This window comes from Neoarius graeffei, chromosome 17 (assembly GCF_027579695.1).
Source record: "Neoarius graeffei isolate fNeoGra1 chromosome 17, fNeoGra1.pri, whole genome shotgun sequence".
Lineage (NCBI taxonomy): Eukaryota > Metazoa > Chordata > Actinopteri > Siluriformes > Ariidae > Neoarius > Neoarius graeffei.
This window is the reverse complement of record NC_083585.1, coordinates 44945970-44967324: the sequence shown is the minus strand read 5'-3', so window position 1 is coordinate 44967324 and position 21355 is coordinate 44945970. Positions and strand designations below refer to the sequence as shown.

The 21355-nt window shown below is 44.7% G+C and overlaps 1 protein-coding gene across 1 annotated transcript in view; it reads left to right on the top strand.

Annotated features, from left to right (window-relative positions):
• The window catches only part of plppr4a (phospholipid phosphatase related 4a), a 57246-nt gene that overhangs the window by 9535 nt on the left and 26356 nt on the right, over positions 1-21355 (top strand). Inside the window, exon 2 of the mRNA XM_060898166.1 lies at positions 10264-10449. Coding sequence (XP_060754149.1) covers positions 10264-10449 — 186 coding nt within the window. The remainder of the gene's footprint in view (positions 1-10263; positions 10450-21355) is intronic.

Genomic DNA, 21355 nt, shown 5'->3' with positions numbered 1-21355 from the left:
AGGAAACCTTGGACATCAGACATGGCTTGGTTCATCAGCTACATGTTGGGTGAGGAGAAAATTATCTAAATTTTATTTTGCATGGACTGTTTTCTTTCATTTATGTTAACACCAGTAAAGTACCAATAAAGGATTAATAAAAAAAAAACAATAAAATTAATCATACTGTATATAAATCAAATTTGTTTTTAACAGTTAAAGCACTGGGATTTTCCTGTCATTGGATTGACTTCAGAATTCAGAAGTGTGTATCACTCATCATCCACATGTTTCCTGAAGTGCAGGGGTAAAAGATGGAGCGATTTTACAACATCCCACAGCCAACTGGAAGCAATAATGCATATAAAGTAATTTCCTTCACTCAGTTTTCATCACACTCAGTACACTGCATATGTAAATGAGTTGTAGTGTATAATGGAGTAGTGATCTACTTAAAATCCAATTGAAATGTAACATCAATTTAAGAAATGTACAGATTCGTATTCCTCCTGCATTCATTTAAAACAATTTCTCAGCTTTAAAGGTGTAATTTGCAACATTTCAATGTGACTCTATTCTCTCTATTCTTGTAACAATCTCATTTCATTTCAAACACAGCTCAGAAAATCCATGATTTGGTTTCTCTTAGGTTTCTTATTCAGTTTCTTCGATGCCATATCTTGCCTTTATCTTCCACAGTCAGTCCAAATTTGTTTATGCTGTTACCTGGTTACAACTTGGTTTGTTCTGAGAAAGATTTTTGTTCTATCTTTACATATCTGATTGCTGTGCTTAATCTCAAGTCTATATATGACCTTCTACTGTCTTCCTCTTTGTCAGAATGGAAATGCTCCATGTACCTTATATACATCTCATAAGTTAGTTGATGGAGTAAAAGTTTATGTCTTTTTTGTTCATATGCTTGATAAAAACAAAATGTGCTGGAAGGTGTTAGGGTGGGCAGAATGGTGGTGTAATGGTTAGCACTGTCGCCTCACAGTAAAAAGGCTTTGGGTTTGAGCCCGGTGGTTGGCAGGGGCCTTTGTGTGGAGTTTGCATGTTCTCCCTATGTCTGTGTGGGTCCAAAGACATGCAGTTAGGCTCTTTGGCTACTATAAATTGTCCATGACCAAAAGCAGTGCAGGCTGTACTTACTTTGCCAAGAAACCCTAGGAAAGGGACCCAACCCAGAACACATTGGACAGGCGAAGAAGGTGTTATGGTGTAGATTGTGTCAGTTAGTGGTAGGGTATTTAGGTTAAAATTCAGTGTAGGTGATGTCCATCCATCACCCCTTATCCTGTGCAGAGTCGCAGCCAAGCTGGAGCCTGTCCCAGCTGACTATGGGCAAGAGGCAGGGTACACCCTGGACAAGTTGCCAGATCATTGCAGGGCTGACAAATAGAGACAAACAATCATTCACATTCACACCTACGGTCAATTTAGAGCCCCCAGTTAGCCTAACCTGCATGTCTTTGGACTGTGGGGGAAATCAGAGCACCTGGAGGAAACACAGACACAGGGAGAACATGCAAACTCTACACAGAAAGGCCCCCGTCAGCCACTGGGCTCGAACCCAGAACCTTCTTGCTGTGAGGCAACAGTGCTAACCACTACACCACTGTGCCACCTGGTGTAGGTGATGTGTAAGGTATAAATATTAGGAAAATGGTGTCCAGGTTAGTTTGTGGAGTATTAAAGCATGAGGTAGTGTTGGTCAAGTGTAAGGTATAAATGTTAGGGGTAAGTTAATATGTGGAGTATTAAGGCCTGGGGCAGGAGGGATGGGTTATGTGTAAGAGGCAAATTAATATGTGGAGTAATAAAGCATGTGGTAGGGTGTAGGGTTGGTCATGTATAAGGTGTAAATGTTGGGGTATACGTGGAGTATTAACGCATGGGGTAGGGTGTAGGGTTGGTCATGTGTAAGGTGTAAATGTTAGGGGTAAGTTAATATGTGGAGTATTAAAGCATGGGGTAGGGTGTAGGGTAGGTCACATGGAAGGCAAGGGTGTAGTCAAGACTACCATTGTCAAGTCCAAAATCAGGACTAGCTGAGTCAAGTCCAATCTTAAGGGTCAAGACCAAGTCAAAATCAAATCCAGATGAAAGCACAGCAGAGTCAGGATCAAGACTGAAAACGATCAAATATCTTTGAGAAAAAGCCTTTATTTAGTTTCATATATGTCGCACCAAATTTGCAAATTCTCTTGAGAATTATGTAGAGTCCTGCAGAATTGTTCTGGAAATAGATTTAGGTATATAATTGGGTGGTTTTATTGGGCTTCTGCAAGGCATTTCAATTTGATTGAGACCAAAACCATATTTAGCAACACCAATGCCCAACTGGGTGGTTAGCACTGTTGCCTCACAGCAAGAAGGTTCTGGGTTCCAGCCCAGTGGCCAACAGAGGCCTTTCTGTGTGGAGTTTGTATGTTCTCCCCGTGTCTGCGTGGGTTTCCTCCGGGTGCTCCAGTTTCCCCCACAGTCCAAAGACATGCAGGTTAGGCTAACTGGTGACTCTAAATTGACCGTAGGTGTGAATGTGAGTGTGAATGGTTGTCTGTGTCTATGTGTCAGCCCTGTGATGACCTGGCGACTTGTCCAGGGTGTACCCCGCCTTTCGCCCATAGTCAGCTGGGATAGGCTCCAGCTTGCCTGCGACCCTGTAGAACAGGATAAAGCGGCTACAGATAATGAGATTAGGTGAGGGATGCATGGCAATGGATAAAATAATGAACACAATATTTTATCTTAATATTGAAACTAATGATCACAATTATTCAGACAATTTGGGAGTCAAATAGCTTTATTTATCTTGGTCATTTTATTATTTAAATGCATTATGGGTAATACACATGCTGTGAAGACATTTTAGAAAAGATTGTGTGGGTCTGAGCATGAACAGGTCATTGACTTGAAAAATGCAATTCTTCACAGAGTGTTGATCAAAGCTGGACAAACATTACTGTTTTTTGTTGTTGGTGATTTGTTATCCCTCTGGCATATAATGTGGGGGGATATAGCTATCGCTCTGTCCGTCCATCTGTCTGTCCATCCGTCTGTAAACAATTTAGTTTCCGGAGCATAACGCAAAAACTATTAGGAATTTTTTCATGAAACCTGACAGTTATGTTAAGTGACTAGAGGAGTTGTGCCTTTTGACATGTTGGGATTTCTGTGATTTTTATTTTTTCAGTATTTCCATGGCAACCAATTCAACTTAGGAAAATTTGGAGTGGGGTTTCATGTGGGTGCCAGGGGATATGTCATCTCCTGATGACTCTTGTTTTCTTAGTTACCATGATATGTATTCTATGCCCTGACACCCCTCCTGGGGTATGGGCCGTTGACAAGGGATCTCCAGAGAACCCGGTTCTGTGCTTTTCCTTCTATCTGAGTCCAGGTGTACCTCAGCCTCCTCATGTCTGTCTGGAGACTTCCTCGCCAGGTGTTCTTTGGCCGACCTCTTCTCCTCTTCCCTTGAGGGTTCCAAGTCAAGGCTTGTTTGGTGATGTTTGTCGCTGGTTTTCGTAACGTGTGCCCAATTCATCACCATCTTATTCTTCCAATTTTTTCTTCTACAGTATTTGCTGTGTTTTCAACCAAAGATTGTTGTTACTGATCCTTTCCGGCCAATGTATCTTCAGGATCTTTCTTAGGCAGTTGTTGATGAAGGTCTGTACTTTACTGATTATGGTTCTTTGTCATTCTCCATGTCTCAGAACCATAAAGCAATACTGATTTTACATTTGAATTAAATATCCTTATTTTTGTTTGTTCTTGTAATACACTAGAGCTCCAGATGTTTTTGAGCTTTAAAAACACAGTGCTCACTTTCCTTATTCTTGCTTTGACATCTGCATCTGTACCACCCTATTTGTCGATGTTACTCTCCAAATAAGTAAAGGATTCCACTTCCTCAAGTCTATTCACATCTAGTTTGACTGGTTCGTTGTTAATTGTATTTATCCTCATGATCTTTGTCTTTCCCTTATGGATGTTAAGTCCTACTCGATGATATGTATATTTTACTTTAAATATTACTGGCATAATTGTGAATCAAAGTATCAAAGTGATTGTCATGGTTAAGAGTGTTACCATAGTTACCATCAGTCACTCCAGTAAAACTGTGGTAGTATTGTAGTTAAGTAAATAAGAAATCTGCTTACCCTAAAGCACCATAATAAAAGCATAGTGTATGGCATAAAAAACAAAGTAATCTCTAGTGATTTTCATTAAAAAAAATAAATAAATTTAAAAAAGTTGGTGAATTATTACATTGGGAGCCACTAAGGACAAAGCTATTGGACAGAGAGAAGAAAAAATTGATTTGTGAACAAATAAATTTTAAATAAGGCATCTTGTTGACAGTGTGGATGAGACGAGATGAGATGAGTTTGATGAGTAGAGTTTGTTTGACAGCAGATTGGCTTGACCTTCAACTGCTGACATTAAATACTGTGGAAGCTACTTTGAAGTTGGTTTCATCGCTGCTCTACATTTTATTCAATTTTTGGATTGTCCTTGGCTCTTGGTAGCCATTGAATTTGTGCAAAAGATCAGTACCAGGCAACATTTTCAAGTAAAGCTCATACATCAAAGTCAAACTCCCAGGAAGTCTCCTGTCCCAGTACTACCCAACTCTTTGAGGCGCATGGATGTGGCACCAATCTCAGTAGCCCTCAGTCTCCCACCGATTATATAGCTAGGGTTACAGTGGGGGCTAGTCTTCTAGTAACCGCAAGAGTTTAGCCCCCAGCAGTGTGCCTTGCCAGATGGCAGTAGGTACCATTTTGATGATGGTCTTTGGTATGACCTGACTGCGAGCAGAACTCATAACCTCCTGGTCAAGAGGCTGACACACTAACCACTAGGCCAGCTCACGGTACATACATACATACATGATTGCTATTTCTTTGTAAAAACACAGTCATCTTTTCCCCTCATGATATACTTGTGTTAATACATCTGGTGTTATGCATGTAATTGCACTTCAAATGTGTATCTTTAAATGATCTGTATCTTTTCCTGGTACACAATGATTTCAATATGTCCTTCTTTTGTATATATATATATATATATATATATATATATATATATATATATATATATATATATATATATATATGTATGTATGTACCAGTCAAAATGTTGGACACGTTTTCTAATTCAGTGTTTTTTCTTTATTTTTATTAATTAAAAGACACTTCACATCTTAAAGTAATGATGGATGTCATTTCTCTTTACTTAGTTGAGCGGTTCTTGATATAATATGGATTAGTACAGTTGTGGAATAGAGCTATTTACTGTATTTTTATTATTTACTATTTACTGTTTGATCTCAAATGCATTAAGAAGGCAAGAAATTGCACTAATTAACTTTTGACAAGGCACACCGGTTAATTGAAAAGCATTCCAGGTGACGACCTCATGAAGCTGGTTAAGATAATGCCAAGTGTGTGTAAAGCATTATCAAGGTAAACGCTGACTACTTTGAAAAATCTAAAATATGAAACAATTGGGTGGTTTTTAGCACTTTTTTGTTGACTACATAGTTCTGTATATGTTCCAGATGTTATTTTATAGTTTTGATGTCTTCAATATTGTTCTACAATCTAGAAAATAGTCAAAATACAGAAAAACTTATGAATGAGTAGGGGTGTACAACTGGTTACTGTTGCCTCACATCAATATATAAATTTATACTTCAGTTACCAAATAAAATGGGATGGGAGACATTAAAATAGCTTCAAATTAAATAAAATCTAATTTAACAATGATTTTTGGATGGAAAAGAAATGTATATTCTGTTGAATAGGCAGCTGGCTATGATGAATAGCTGTAATGAGTTGTTACTGGTCAGATTTGGCAGGCTAGTTTCTATAATGAAGCATTTTTTTTTCTGAGCTAATCATACATCTGGAAATATTACAGTTAAATTGGCTCTGTTATGTTGTGTGGGGCATTTGTGTATTTGTGGGTCAAAAGCTGTGCTGCCAGTCAGTCCCTTCTCTTCCCTCCTCTTCCTATTTAAAGACCCTTTTGACCTGTAGAGGGCACAGACCCCCAAAATAGAAATACAAAAGAAAGCATTATGATAAATGTTTAAATAAATGGCTCCAGTGTTCATCCCTCCAGTCCAACTCCAGAGTCTCGTAGAATTGATTCTAAGTAGCACTGAAGCTGTTCCTATGGCTTGAAGTAGCCCAAAACCTTACTAACACACTTTATGTTGATTTTTCCCCATCAATTGTCACCTGTCTCTATGTTATTTATAAGCAGAGATGATCATTTGATAGTCCTGTCTGAATCTCTCTTATAGATTTAATTTAATATTGATTAGATGCCATTTGTCAGTCCAGCAATGGTGCTTGGTTGATTCACTTTCTTTCAAATATTTTGCCAGTAAGGGCTTTGATTGCTTCTGATCGATATCTTTCTTTCAAAAGAGATTTTCACTCTTTTCTCAGTCATAAAAATATCACAGTAGGAGGTGATTTAGGGTGGCACGGTGGTGTAGTGATTAGCACTGCTGCCTCACAGCAAGAAGGTCCTGGGTTTGAGCCCAGTGGCTGACGAGGGTCTTTCTGTGTGGAGTTTGCATGTTCTCCCCGTGTCTGTGTGGGTTTCCTCCGGGTGCTCCGGTTTCCCCCACAGTCCAAAGACGTGCAGGTTAGGCTAATTGGTTGCTCTAAATTGACCGTAGGTGTGAATGTGAGTATGAATGGTTGTTTGTCTCGATGTGTCAGCCCTGCGATAACCTGGCGACTTGTCCAGGATGTACCCTGCCTCTCGCCCATAGTCAGCTGGGATAGGCTCCAGCTTGCCTGCGACCCTGTAGAACAGGATAAGCGGTTACAGATAATGAATGGATGGATGGATAGATACCATTTGTCAGTCCAGCAATGGTGCTTGGTTGATTCATTTTCTTTCACATATTTTGCCAGTAAGGGCTTTGATTGCTTCTGATCTATATCTTTCTTTCAAAAGAGGTTTTCACTCTTTTCCCAGTCATAAAAATATCACAGCAGGAGGTGATTTAGGGTGGTACAGTGGTGTAGTGATTAGCACTGCTGCCTCACAGCAAGAAGGTCCTGCGTTCGAGCCCAGCGGCTGACGAGGGCCTTTCTGTGTGGAGTTTGCATGTTCTCCCCGTGTCTGCATGGGTTTCCTCCGGGTGCTCCAGTTTCCCCCACAGTCCAAAGACATGCAGATTAGGCTAATTGGTGGCTCTAAATTGACCTTAGGTGTGAATGTGAGTGTGAATGGTTGTTTGTCTCGATGTGTCAGCCCTGTAACAGCCTGGCGACTTGTCTAGGGTGTACCCCGCCTCTCGCTCATCGTCAGCTGGGATAGGCTCCAGCTTGCCTGCGACCCTGTACAGGATGAGCAGTTACAGATGATGGATGGATGGAGTTGATTTAACAACAGCTAGGCTCTTGTGGACATTTGCAAGCATCTCACAAAGCAATCTTTTGGCGTTACAGCAAATTTAAACTGTAATTGCAAAATTAGAGTGCAAAACACAACATCTTAGCCAGTGGAAAAGTCTTGAATATAGTCAAATGTATCTAGTATTTCCCATTATAAAATGACACTAAAGCAAATATGATTATTAAACTAATTTCTAGATAGTTTTACTCGTTTTAAGCTCGAAATAGGCAGATAATTTAGCTAATTTTAAGCATTTATTTCTAGAATGAAGCAACATTTTCTACCAATAGAACAAGAAATTTTAAATCTTGAAATGAGTAAAAATATCTAGAAATAGGTTGAATAATCTTATAGATGATTTATTGTAATCTTATACTATGAAATACTCTATATGTTTGACTATATTCAAGGCATTTTCATGGGCCAAGATGTCATGTCTTGCAGTGGAAATATAAGACTTATGGCTATAGAGTTACACAGGAAACACTATGATTTCATATTGGGCTTCTTTTGTTATATCACTGTTTGTATGGTTAATTGTAAAGAAAACATAGGAATGAAGGCTTACCTTGAGCATGATAAGATACATATTTAAATACCATAATAAGGAATGTAATAAATATGTATTTTACTGTATATGTAAACATTATAAGCATTGTGTCCATCACAATGTTAACCTGGTGACTGGTGTGTGCTGGGTCTGAAAAATTGACCAATCAGGTATCACTTCGTAAGATAACTAGAAGTAGGCATATCAGGTGAAAATTCAAATTCAGTCCAAATGGCTTGAAACCACACTCATTGAATTCAGAATTGAATGCAGAACAACATACTTTTTACAGAATTAAAATATGTTTATCCATTCTTGAGATATTACAAGTCAAAGATTGAAAAAAAAGGCTTAATTTTTAGAAAACTGACATAATATTCTGTATGAATATTTTGGTCCAAAATGGTCCTCATTAACACATGAGATCAAATGTTTTTTCTTAATAACTTTTTTATTTTTCATGATATTTACATGGAAATTGGCAGGCACATAGATGGTTGTATCTAAATACAAAGTTTGAAAAATTAGTAAAAACAAATTATGCAAATTAGTATTTAATTTGTATGAATCATGCTAATTAGATTAAAAAAAAGTTAAATCGGTACACTCAATAAAAAAGTCATAAAATATTATTTCTAATACCCTCTTTGTGCTCTGTAGGCTTTTGTATATCTCAACGGTAGGGCCTACTAGTGTTTATATTAAAGAATATAAATGATAATATTCACAGCTGGCGGCACGGTGGTGTAGTGGTTAGCGCTGTCGCCTCACAGCAAGAAGGTCCTGGGTTCGAACCCCGGGTCCGGCGAGGGCCTTTCTGTGTGGAGTTTGCATGTTCTCCCCGTGTCCGCGTGGGTTTCCTCCGGGTGCTCCGGTTTCCCCCACAGTCCAAAGACATGCAGGTTAGGTTAACTGGTGACTCTAAATTGACCGTAGGTGTGAATGTGAGTGTGAATGGTTGTCTGTGTCTATGTGTCAGCCCTGTGATGACCTGGCGACTTGTCCAGGGTGTACCCCACCTTTCGCCCGTAGTCAGCTGGGATAGGCTCCAGCTTGCCTGCGACCCTGTAGAAGGATAAAGCGGCTAGAGATAATGAGATGAGATGAGAATATTCACAGCTTTCAAGGCGAACCTCAAAAAAAACAGTCTGATCCACATTCAATAAACAATTCAATTTAATCGAATTGAAACTAACACTCATGTTTCTGCCTTCTGTTTTTTTAAATAGCATTCTGACCACTAAGATCTCAATATTTTTCATCAAAACAACTACAGTTATATTCTAAAATAGTTATTTATTTACATGAATCAGTTTTATTTGAAAAAATAAGTAGGTAAAGCGATGAAAACTCACTTTAAAGTCTCCTGTGAATCATAACATCAAAACTAGCTGCCGGAAAATTTTGCTAAATACTTCATCAGAAACAGTGAGAGCGAGAGAACATCCCTATAAAAGTTATCTGATTGATATTGATGAGTAATCCAGTCGGAAACCGATCAGAAGAGAGAAAGAGAGCCTGACCGCTTTCCTGTGACTCGAAAAGCACCAGCAGTTTCCCGACGTCCTGTGAGCAGAGTTTTTACTCTCTTGTACCGGCTTCAACCTGCCGTTACTCCCAAAGTACTGAACAGATCTTAATGAGAGAAATTTCTTTGGAAAGCAGAAATTATAAGCTTTTTAATGATTTTAGTCACAATAAAAAATATTTAAGAGTTAAGCAGTGACAGATTTGGAAACTTTGATGAGCGTCTGCATGCAGAATTTTCACAGCACGGCCAGCAAGCGTCTGATACGCCTACTAGAAGGGCACTCGGTAGAGGGCTTACCTCATATACAAGCCACATAGTATCACCAGCAAAATCAAATGACTTGAACCAAGGATAATACTAAAGCTGTACACCAAATTTCATCAAAATCTTTTGAATACTTTTTGAGTTGCATTGGGAACAGACAAAGAAAATCCTGGATCCACATACATATATGCATTTGCATCAATATCTAATCAATTGTTCCTTGGCTAATGGCCCACCTTTCCTAAAAATTTAATCAAAATCCGTTCACTACTTTTTGAGTTACATTGGGACCAAACAAACAGACAGATGCAAAAACATAACCTCCTCCAACAAAGTTGTTGGAAGTAATTAGCAATCCAGTGATTCACTGCTGATGCTCACAATCCTCTCAGACATGTCTATCACGATTTTATAGATTTAATATATCACAACATCAGTCTCAAATCTATTCATGTTCATTTTAGTAACCATCATTATTATCTTCTTATCTTTCTCTGTGCAGCTCCCGATCCTGGCCTCCTCAGTGGTCAGTCTGTACTTTTTGGAGCTGACGGATATTTTCAAGCCTGTGCACTCGGGCTACAGCTGCAATGACCGGAGCCTGAGCATGCCCTACATCGATCCCACCAAGGAGGTCGTTCCGTTCCTCATGCTCTTCAGCCTGGCATTTGTAATTCCAGCAGCCACGGTCAGTCCCACAATCACACACACCTCAAACCAACTATGGTCAAATTGAGCACAGACCTCATACTGCAGTGCTTTATTTACATTTCCAGGAAAGGATGTTTTTAGACACACTTTTGCTGACTATACAATATAGAGATCCAGGTGAAGAAGGAAATAAAAAAGGTGCATTATCATGTGATGAGTGTAGTGTTGTGTATTATAGACTTGCAGAACATGAGGTCTGGAAACCACTTGTGTAGTTTTCATGATTAATCTAAAAGTGAGTCCTGGTTACAACACAGTTCACTTTAAAACACAATATGAGACAGTGAGACAATGACACAGTATATTTAACAGTTATTTCACAAAATTGAGTCGTACATGACCTGATAGCCAACAAGACACGTAGCACCGTGTTGGCTATAAGCCATGTATGACGAGATTGAGTGGAATAATTGTTTTATTCTATCCACATTCACTGGATTTTGAGAAACAGAGGATTTTTATGGCAACCCAAAATAGGCGTCACCTGTACTACAGTGTCTCAAAATCCTTACTTTCTATAAAAAATCCTTAGTAACTACTAGCATAACTATGCATAAAATAAGGTAATCTTACCTCCATTTGTTTCAGCAATAACTATTAAACTGTGATATGCTGCACACTGCATTTAATCCAAAATGATGTGCGATAAAATTGCAGAACACAACTTCGTATTTCACTACACTGTCACTACCAACTTTACGAGTTGTCTCATCTCATCTCATCTCATCTCATTATCTGTAGCCGCTTTATCCTGTTCTACAGGGTCGCAGGCAAGCTGGAGCCTATCCCAGCTGACTACGGGCGAAAGGCAGAGTACACCCTGGACAAGTTGCCAGGTCATCACAGGGCTGACACATAGACACAGACAACCATTCACACTCACATTCACACCTACGGTCAATTTAGAGTCACCAGTTAACCTAACTTGCATGTCTTTGGACTGTGGGGGAAACCGGAGCACCCGGAGGAAACCCACGAGAACACGGGGAGAACATGCAAACTCCACACAGAAAGGCCCTCGCCGGCCACGGGGCTACCCGGACCTTCTTGCTGTGAGGCGACAGCGCTAACCACTACACCACCGTGCCGCCCTTTACGAGGTTGTTTCTGAGCAAAAAATAATTATTGGCTGCTGATCCCTTCTCTCTGTTACATTTCACTGATGAAGCTTTGATTTCATATGGTCTTTTAGGTCATACAACCCCAATGCCACAGCCTTAACGCCCCGATTACAAAGTGAACCATTGGCGTAATCACTTCCTAGTTTCAATGGAAGAATAATGCCATCAAACATTTACCTCCATTCTGGAAGAAAACCACCCCCTGATTTTGTCTTCAGTCGTTTCTTTGGTGGAACCTCCGCCATGACTCGCCTCGTGTGCTTGAAAAATTCGTGCTTAGCCGGAAGGTGACTACTTGCGCAACTGCGTATGTGTGGACATTCAGATCAATTCGTGTTATTCCAGAAACACAGATCGAGTAATTCCAAATGTAAATGAAGGCGTCTTCTGCAATGTTTGTGTACTAAAACTTTGAAAATATATTTTTTTAGGGTAGAAGCAGAATTTCCGTAGCATTTTACCAATACACCCGTATTAATTTCAAATGCCCGAAATCTGTACTAAATACAGATAAACCGTAGGGGTTGACATGTATGCAATGGCTTGTCACTGGAGCAGGACCCTCTAATGCCGCTTTTCCACTACCAACGCGGCTGAGTTGGGCTGAGCCGTGCCGTGCTGAGTTGGGCTGAGTCGAGCTGAGCGGGGCTGTTGGAGTTGCATTTCGACTACAACCGCGCTGAACCATGCTGGCTGGAAGTGGGTAGACACATTGGGTGGAGTTAATGAAAGTGGGTGGACGTTACGTGATGTCGTTAGGTGGCGCAAACAGTGACATCAGTGACCTTTTAAGCGGTAGTCTCACGACCCGGATAGTAAACAATAAACATGGAGTCGTTAGTGTTGCTGGTCTTGGTGCTGTGGCTTGTTGTCACCGACAACGCCAACAGATACTGGCAAGAGCGTATAGATGAGGCGAGGCGCATAAGGCTTCAGAAATTCTCGTAATTCGTAATTATTCTTCTTCCGGGTTTACGGTGTTTACAGATCCCAGCGTGCTCGCGGGGCGTGTGAGGACACTCCTCCTCACCAATCAGTGCGCAGGGGAGTGTCTGCTCACGCCCCTAGCCCCACTCGGCTCGGTTTGGCTCGCTTCAGCCCCACTCCAAAACCGTGCGAGTTTTGGGTGCTAAGCAGGGCTGAAGTGAGCTGAGTCGTGCTGCTCTGAGGTAGTCGAAACGCGAGCCGTGTCGGGCTGAAGTGAGCTGAAAAAGGGTAGTGGAAAAGGGCCATAAGGTACTTATTTGTACCCTTTATATACTACTTGGGAACATATATGTACCTTTTTGGCCATAAAAAGATACATTTAGTTACCTTGAGATCTAATAATGAGACGTAGGGGGTACATTAGTATAGATTGTACAGTACCTTAGGGGACAGAATTGGATTCCTACTTGTAGCGCGTATTGAGTGTGGGTGGAGCACAGAGGACGGCAGGACAGCGTTTGGAGGCAGACAAGGTGATTTATTCTTACAACTTTTCAGTCTACAAATCTTAGTTATTCGTTTGTTTATTCACACACACACTCGTCTGGTCCCGGGTTGCGCTCCCTCTCCTCTCTCTCTGCCTCCTTAAATAGGGAGCGGTTACTGGGAAAACACACACACAAACACAGGTTAATTATCCTCAGGTGTCGCGATTCTGCCACTCACCTTCCCCGGCTCCACCCTCCTGTCACAGACCGGCGCTTGACCACGCCCCCGCTGCCACATACCCCCACCGCCCGACTCAGGCCGGGCGCTCGTCCGGCCGGCAGCCGACTCCCCCCCCCCTTGACGGGAGAGGAAGTCCGCCACGACCATCTGCGCCCCCGGCCTGTGGACCACCTTGAAGTTGAAGGGTTGGAGTGCCAGATACCAACGGGTGATCCGCGCGTTGGCATCCTTCATGCGGTGGAGCCACTGGAGGGGCGCGTGGTCCGAACAGAGAGTGAAAGAGCGCCCCAGCAGGTAGTAACGGAGGGCGAGGACCGCCCACTTAATCGCCAGGCACTCTTTTTCAATGGTGCTGTAGCGCCCCTCACGCACCGACAGCTTCCGGCTGATATACAGGACCGGGCGGTCCTCCCCCTCCACCTGCTGGGACAAAACGGCCCCCAGCCCTCTGTCCGACGCATCGGTCTGCAACACAAAAGGGAGAGAGAAGTCAGGGGAGTGTAAAAGTGGCCCCCCACACAGTGCAGCCTTTACCTCAGAGAAAGCCCGCTGGCACTGCTCCGTCCACTGGACCGGATCTGGCGCCCCCTTTTTAGTGAGGTCAGTCAGCGGGCTGGTGACGTCCGAATAATTAGGTATAAACCTACGATAGTAGCCAGCCAGCCCCAGGAACTGCCTCACCCCCTTTTTGGTCTTGGGCCTCGGGCAGGCCGCAATCGCTGCCGTCTTATTAATTTGGGGACGCACCTGCCCGTTGCCCAAGTGGAAGCCCAGATACCGTACTTCCACCCGCCCAATCGCACACTTCTTCGGGTTGGCAGTGAGTCCCGCCCGCCTCAGCGACCTAAGGACGGCCCTCAGGTGTTGTAGGTGCCGCTGCCAATCATTACTATAAATGATGATATCATCTAGGTAAGCGGCGGCATAGGTGGCGTGGGGCCGGAGGACCCTGTCCATCAGCCGCTGAAATGTAGCGGGCGCCCCAAACAGCCCAAAAGGAAGTGTGACGAACTGGTGTAAGCCGAACGGTGTGGAAAAGGCCGTTTTTTCCCGGGATAATGGAGTCAAGGGGATCTGCCAATATCCCTTCGTCAAATCCAGTGTCGAGTAAAAGCGAGCCGTGCCTAGTCGATCGAGCAGCTCATCAATACGAGGCATTGGGTACGCATCAAATTTAGACACCGCGTTGACTTTTCTATAGTCCACACAGAACCGGACCGAGCCGTCGGCCTTGGGAACCAAGACCACCGGGCTGCTCCAGTCACTGTGGGACTCCTCGACGATGCCCATTTCGAGCATGGCCTGAAGTTCTTCCCGAACCACCTTTTTTTTGTGTTCGGGTAATCTATAAGGACAGCTCCGCACTACCACCCCCGGGGGCGTCTCTATGTGGTGTTCTATGAGGTTAGTGCGACCGGGCAGGGGCGAGAACACATCCGAAAACTCGGCCTGCAACTGGGCGACCTCCGTGAGTTGGGTCGGGGAGAGGTGGTCTCCACAGGGGACCGGAGAGGTACGCGATGCCAATGACCCTTTTTGGACCTCCGGCCCCAGCTCCGCCTTCTCCGGAACTACCGACACCAACGCCACGGGGACCTCCTCGTTCCAAAGTTTCAGCAGATTGAGGTGGTAGATCTGTAGCGCCCCCTCCCTGTCCGTTCGCCTAACCTCATAGTCGACGTCCCCGACTCGCCGTGTGACCTCAAAGGGTCCTTGCCACTTGGCGATTAATTTGGAGCTCGACGTGGGCAACAGGACGAGTACCTTATCTCCCGGAGTGAACTCTCTAAGGCGCGTGCCCTTGTTGTACAGGCGGGTTTGCCGTTCCTGGGCCTGCCGCAAATTCTCCTGAGTTAGGTGGGTGAGCGTGTGAAGTTTTGCGCGCAGATCCATAACGTACTGAATTTCGTTTTTGCTCGGTGAAGGTCCCTCCTCCCAATTTTCCCGCAGTACATCTAAGATGCCGCGCGGCTTACGCCCATATAATAATTCAAACGGGGAGAACCCCGTGGAGGCTTGGGGGACCTCTCGCACTGCAAACAACAAGGGTTCGAGCCACTTATCCCAGTTACGTGCGTCCTCACTTACGAATTTTTTGATAATATTCTTGAGGGTGCGGTTGAACCGTTCAACTAAACCGTCCGTCTGTGGGTGATAAACGCTGGTGCGGATCGGCTTAATACCCAGTAGCCCATACAGTTCGCTCAGTGTTCGTGACATAAACGAGGTGCCTTGGTCAGTCAGAATATCTTTCGGGATTCCAACCCGGGAGATGACGTGGAAGAGGGCCTCCGCAATACTGCGTGCTGAGATATTGCGAAGAGGCACCGCTTCCGGGTATCGCGTTGCATAGTCCACCAGAACCAATATAAAGCGGTACCCTCGTGTTGACCGATCTAATGGCCCGACGAGATCCATCCCAATCCTTTCGAATGGGGTCTCGATTAATGGTAGGGGGCGCAAGGGCGCTTTTGGAATGGCCGCTGGATTTACTAACTGGCATTCGCGGCACGCCGTACACCACTTACGGACGTCGCCGCGAATCCCCGGCCAATAGAACCGGGCCATTATCCGGGCGAGTGTCTTATCCTGCCCGAGGTGTCCAGCCATGGGATTAAAGTGAGCCGCCTGAAATACCAATTCCCGGCGGCTCTTTGGAATTAGCAATTGGGTGACTCGCTCTTTCGTCTGAGTGTCCTGCGTCACTCGGTATAACCTATCCTTCAAAATGGCAAAATAGGGGAAGGACAGGGTGGCGCCTGGCGGGAGCGTCTGACCATCGATTACTCTCACTTGGTCAAACGCGTGTCGCAGAGTCTCGTCTCGCGATTGTTCCAGTGGGAAATCCGCGAGGGATTCCCCAATAGAAAGAGGAGGGGCCGGTGGCTCCTCACTCTGTCGCGGAGATGACGTAGACGGCTCTGCGACCGCAGCTCCAGCCAAAGCGACACCGGGACCCTCCCCTGTTAGGACCCACTCTTTATTAGGCGTGCCATTAACCCCCGAAATCCCGGCCAATCAGTCCCCAAGATCAAAGAGTGGGTAAGGCGAGGATTAACCGCCGCCTTCACTATCGATTTCTCCCCTCTGAAATGTATGTGGACCGACACCAACGGGTAGCTGTGAATATCCCCGTGCACACACAACACCTTCACCCCTTGTGCTCCCCCCAATGCCTCGCCTTGCACCAGGCTTTGGCGGATTGAGGTCTGATTGCAACCTGAATCCACCAACGCCTGATATGTAGCCCCTTGTACACTTACCGGTATGCGATACGCTCCGGCCCGATCGAGGGCAGCCTCTGGCGCGTCGGGGATCCGCACCACCGCCCCCACTTCCATCGCTGCACACTGTTGCTGCAGGTGGCCCGGATCCCCGCAGCGCCAGCAAACCGGCCCGGGCCTTCCCTCTGCAGCTGTGTTCTGGGGCTCACTCACCTGAGGGGGGGGGAGAGACAGACACAGAAGGGAGAAACGGGAGGGCACCACGGGGGCGGCGGGCCGGCTGGGGTGGAGCCGGCCCCCGCCTCCGCGGTGGGGGAATGGGGCGAGGACGGGACACGGGAGGAGGGGGGGGAGAAAGAGAGAGAGAAGAGGAGAAAGAAGATGCTGTCGTCCGCTGTCCTGCTGCAGGAACAGCCGCCAGATGATCCTCCGCCAGTCCCACGGCCTGATCCAGCGACGCCGGGCGGTGGCACTGGACCCACTCCGCGGTTCCAGCTGGTAAGCGGGCGATGAACTGCTCCAGCGCCACCTGGTCGATGATTCCCTCGGCGTCGCGATCTTCGGCCCTCAGCCACCGCCAGCAGGCGTCCCGGAGCTGCTGGCCGAACGCGAACGGGCTGCCGACTTCCTCCATCCGCAGCGCGCGGAAGCGCTGGCGCTGCTGCTCCGGCGTGCGCCCCATGCGCTGGAGGACAGCCCGGCGAAGGTCGGCGTAGGCCAGCCTGCGATCGGCGGGGAGCTGTAGCGCGGCCAGCTGCGCCTCTCCCGTCAGGAGGGGGAGGAGGCGCGCCGCGCGCTGCTCCATCGGCCACCCCGAGGCTTCGGCGACCTGTTCAAACAATGTGATGAAAGCCTCGGGGTCGTCCTGCGGGCCCATCTTGGTCACGGTGAGGGGAGACGGGCCCGCGGCCGGGGCGCTGGTGGACCCCGCCGACGCGAGGAGACGCCGGAACGCCTCTCGATCTTCCTGCTGGGCCAGCACCAGGGCTTCGAAGCGGCGCTCCTGCTCCTTTCGGAGCGTGACAAGTGCCTGGTGCTGGCTCTGCTGAGCCGTGGCGAGGGCGTGGACCAAGTCCGTGAACGGGGAGGATTCCATGGGGCTGCTGTGTTGGTGCTCCACCGTGTCCCGGGTTTCGGCACCACTGTAGCGCGTATTGAGTGTGGGTGGAGCACAGAGGACGGCAGGACAGCGTTTGGAGGCAGACAAGGTGATTTATTCTTACAACTTTTCAGTCTACAAATCTTAGTTATTCGTTTGTTTATTCACACACACACTCGTCTGGTCCCGGGTTGCGCTCCCTCTCCTCTCTCTCTGCCTCCTTAAATAGGGAGCGGTTACTGGGAAAACACACACACAAACACAGGTTAATTATCCTCAGGTGTCGCGATTCTGCCACTCACCTTCCCCGGCTCCACCCTCCTGTCACAGACCGGCGCTTGACCACGCCCCCGCTGCCACACTACTATACCCCTGTTTCTAACAGTGTATGAGCCCTGCCCCCAAGCAAGCCTTGAATCGATCCTGGGTGTAGCCTCAAGTATTCGGGCCAAGTGTCAAAACTCCCTAAAACTACCACTAGCTTAAAGTAAGTGTGTTAAATTGTGTTTGCATTTAGCCCTGAGATGGATTGGTGTCCCATTCAGGGTGTGTCCTCGTGTCATGCTCCTGGGATAGGCTCAGGATCCACCACAACCCTGACCAGGTGTAGTTGGTTACTGAAGATCAATGAGTCAATGAACCAGATTTCTTTATTGAGATTTAAGACATTGGGTTCAGGAGCAGCCATGATTATAAACACTCCAAAATACAATACTACTGTTATTACAATATGACTTTGTACAGAGCAGTGTTTCTTAATCCTGGTCCCTGCTGTGTACATTTTGGTTTTTTTTTCCTTTGTGCCAAACTCATGCAATTCAACTCATCAGCTAATTAAAAAGCCTGTATGATGTTAAACTACTTTAATTACAGGAAGTAAAAACACTGAAATGTGCTCAAGGCTCATGATTAGGAAGCAGTGGTTTAAAGCAGGGTGTAACTGTAGCATAGCCTCACTAAAGGAATGTAGTTATTGCAAAGTGTGTTGCATATAGTGGCTAAATTTAAAAAAAAAGAAAGAAAAAGAATGTCATCTTTCTTGAAGAGTTGCACACAGTGTCAAGGTTTGCTTGTTTTTAATATGCAAATCTCAATGTCAAATTAGCATATCCTCCCACCTCAGCATAAAGCAGTGAGTCAGGATCCTCAGCTAAACGTACTACCTCAGGGGACAGGTGTGCTCTCTCTCTCTCTCTCTCAGTTGTCCTCCTCAGTGTCAGTGCAATTTTGGCTACCACCTACCCATGATGCACTTCGCACATACAGTGCCTTGCAAAAGTATTCATCCCCCTTGGTGTTTGTCTTGTTTTGTTGCATTACAAGTTGGAATTAAAATGGATTTTTGGGGGGTTAGCACCATTTGATTTACACAACATGCCTACCACTTTAAAGGTGCATTTTTTATTTATTGTGACACAAACAATAATTAAGATGAAAAAACAGAAATCTGGAGTGTGCATAAGTATTCGCCCCCTTTCGTATGAAACCCCTAAATAAGAGCTGGTCCAACCAATTCACTTCATAAGTCACACAACACATTTGGAGTTTGCCCAACAGCATGTAGCAGACTCCCCAAACACATGGAAGAAGATTCTCTGGTCCGATGAGACTAAAATTGAATTTTTTGGCCATCATGGGAAATGCCATGTGTGGCGCAAACCCAACACCCTGAGAACGCTATTCCTACAGTGAAGCATGGTGGTGGCAGCATCATGCTGTGAGGATATTTTTCATCTGCAGGGACAGGAAAGCTGGTCAGGGCTGAAGGAAAGATGGATGGCACTAAATACAGGGCAATTCTGGAGGAAAACATGCTTGAGTCAGCCAGAGGTTTGAGACTGGGACAAAGTTTCACGTTCCAGCAGGACAGTGACCCTAAACATCCTGCGAAAGCTACAGTGGAGTCAAAGCCCAGACCTCAATCCAATTGAGAATCTGTGGCATAACATGAAGATTGCTGTACACCAATGCAACCCATCTAACTTGAAGGAGTTGGAGCAGTTTTGCCTTGAGGAATGGCCAAAAATCCCAGTGGCTAGATGTGCTAAGCTAATAGAGACATACCCGAATACTTATGCACACTAAAAAAACAATGTGCACCTTTAAAGTGGTAGGCATGTTGTGTAAATCAATTTTTTTGTGTAAAAATCCATTTTAATTCCAGCTTATAATGCAACAAAACAGGACAAACACCAAGGGGGATGAATACTTTTGCAAGGCACTGTACACTATGCACAGGATGAAAGATGCCTCTGTTTGATCACCATGTGGATTTTATTGTCATGCACTAAAGCACTAATACACAATGCCACCCTGGTTTTTAGTCATTATAACTTGCTTTAACATGAAATCTCCTCTGAGTCACTGAGAGGGTTAATTAGCAGCTGAAACTTTCATGCAGGAGAGAATGAGTTCGAGATTCCCCCTGGGTTTGGAGCAGCAGGACTGTGCAATGAAATTGTACTTTCTCCGTCTATTTTAAGATATGTTCTTTTAAAAAGATGTGGTCCAACAAGCCTTTGAGTTCTTTGGCATTTTTATACTGTAACTTTATTGCAATTGTGTTATCCTGGGATTTATGTGGAGATTAAAGTTCAGTGATATTATAACCTGCACGTGTACTCTTCTATTATTTACTGGGTTTAAATCTGTCACTCAGTTCTTCTCGATTTCATCAACATCTTGAATATTTCATAAATTAGGGCCATTGTGACCTTGACGGGATATCAGACAGTTGTGACAGCTTGCTCAAGCAATAGTTTGCTCATTTATTTTGGTCTAAATAAGAAGAGAAATCCAGTAAAAATTCCTTTTAAAATCTTACGTGTTGAGGTCAATCATTTCACCTGAATTATTGTAAAGTTATACTGTTCAAGTAACACAGTTTATCTTTCCTTCTGAGATGCCATGATGCACATCTCAATCTATGATCAACAATCGACACATTAGTTGGTTTATTTATAGTTCTTCAAGGGGTTCTTGTACAGTCAAGGTTAGGTAGTTTCCTTAAACAGTTTTAGGCTACATCCACATGACAACGGCAACGAGATTTTTTTTTTAAATATCGCATACACATGGGCAACGGATCAATAAAATTTCAGGTTCATATGGCAACGCAACGCTTGCTGAAAACGATGCAATACACATGCCACACCACTACGTGCGCTGTAAGACGGTCCCATCGGAGACACCAGAACAATAGAAGAAGTAGACGCATGCGCATAAACCCCTTCTTCTGTAGCATTAGCCACATAGAGTTTTGATTATTAATCAGTAGCGTAAAACGAAAGATGCGGAAAGAGGAATGAATGGGGGTAGATGGAAGCTGGTACGCCAACATTCTGATATCCTCCAGAATTCTTTAATGGTCCGGAATAAATTGAATGCTACACGTTGATGGATTACTTTGTTCTTCTACGCCCTTTTTGAGGAATGTATTGTTGGACTTAAACCAACATCTGAAGAGGTGAGATTGCTCCTTTTTTTTTTCCTATGTTTGCTGGCGGGATTGTTTTTGTTTTTGGAAAGCGCACGGGCGGTGCGCGGTTTGGTACTGCTTCCGCAGTGTTTGGACTAAAGACTCTGCCCTAAGGGCTATTCTCTCTCTCTCTCTCTCTCTCTCTCTCTCTCTCTCTCTCACTTTGCACCATTACACAATAAATATTCACAGTGAAAATATTTTGTAAGCGCATTTCATGAACCAAGTTATAGGATTTGTTGACAACTCGCATCGAGTTCGTTACACTTCTACCCGGCGTGAAGCACTGACAGTCATGTGGTTGT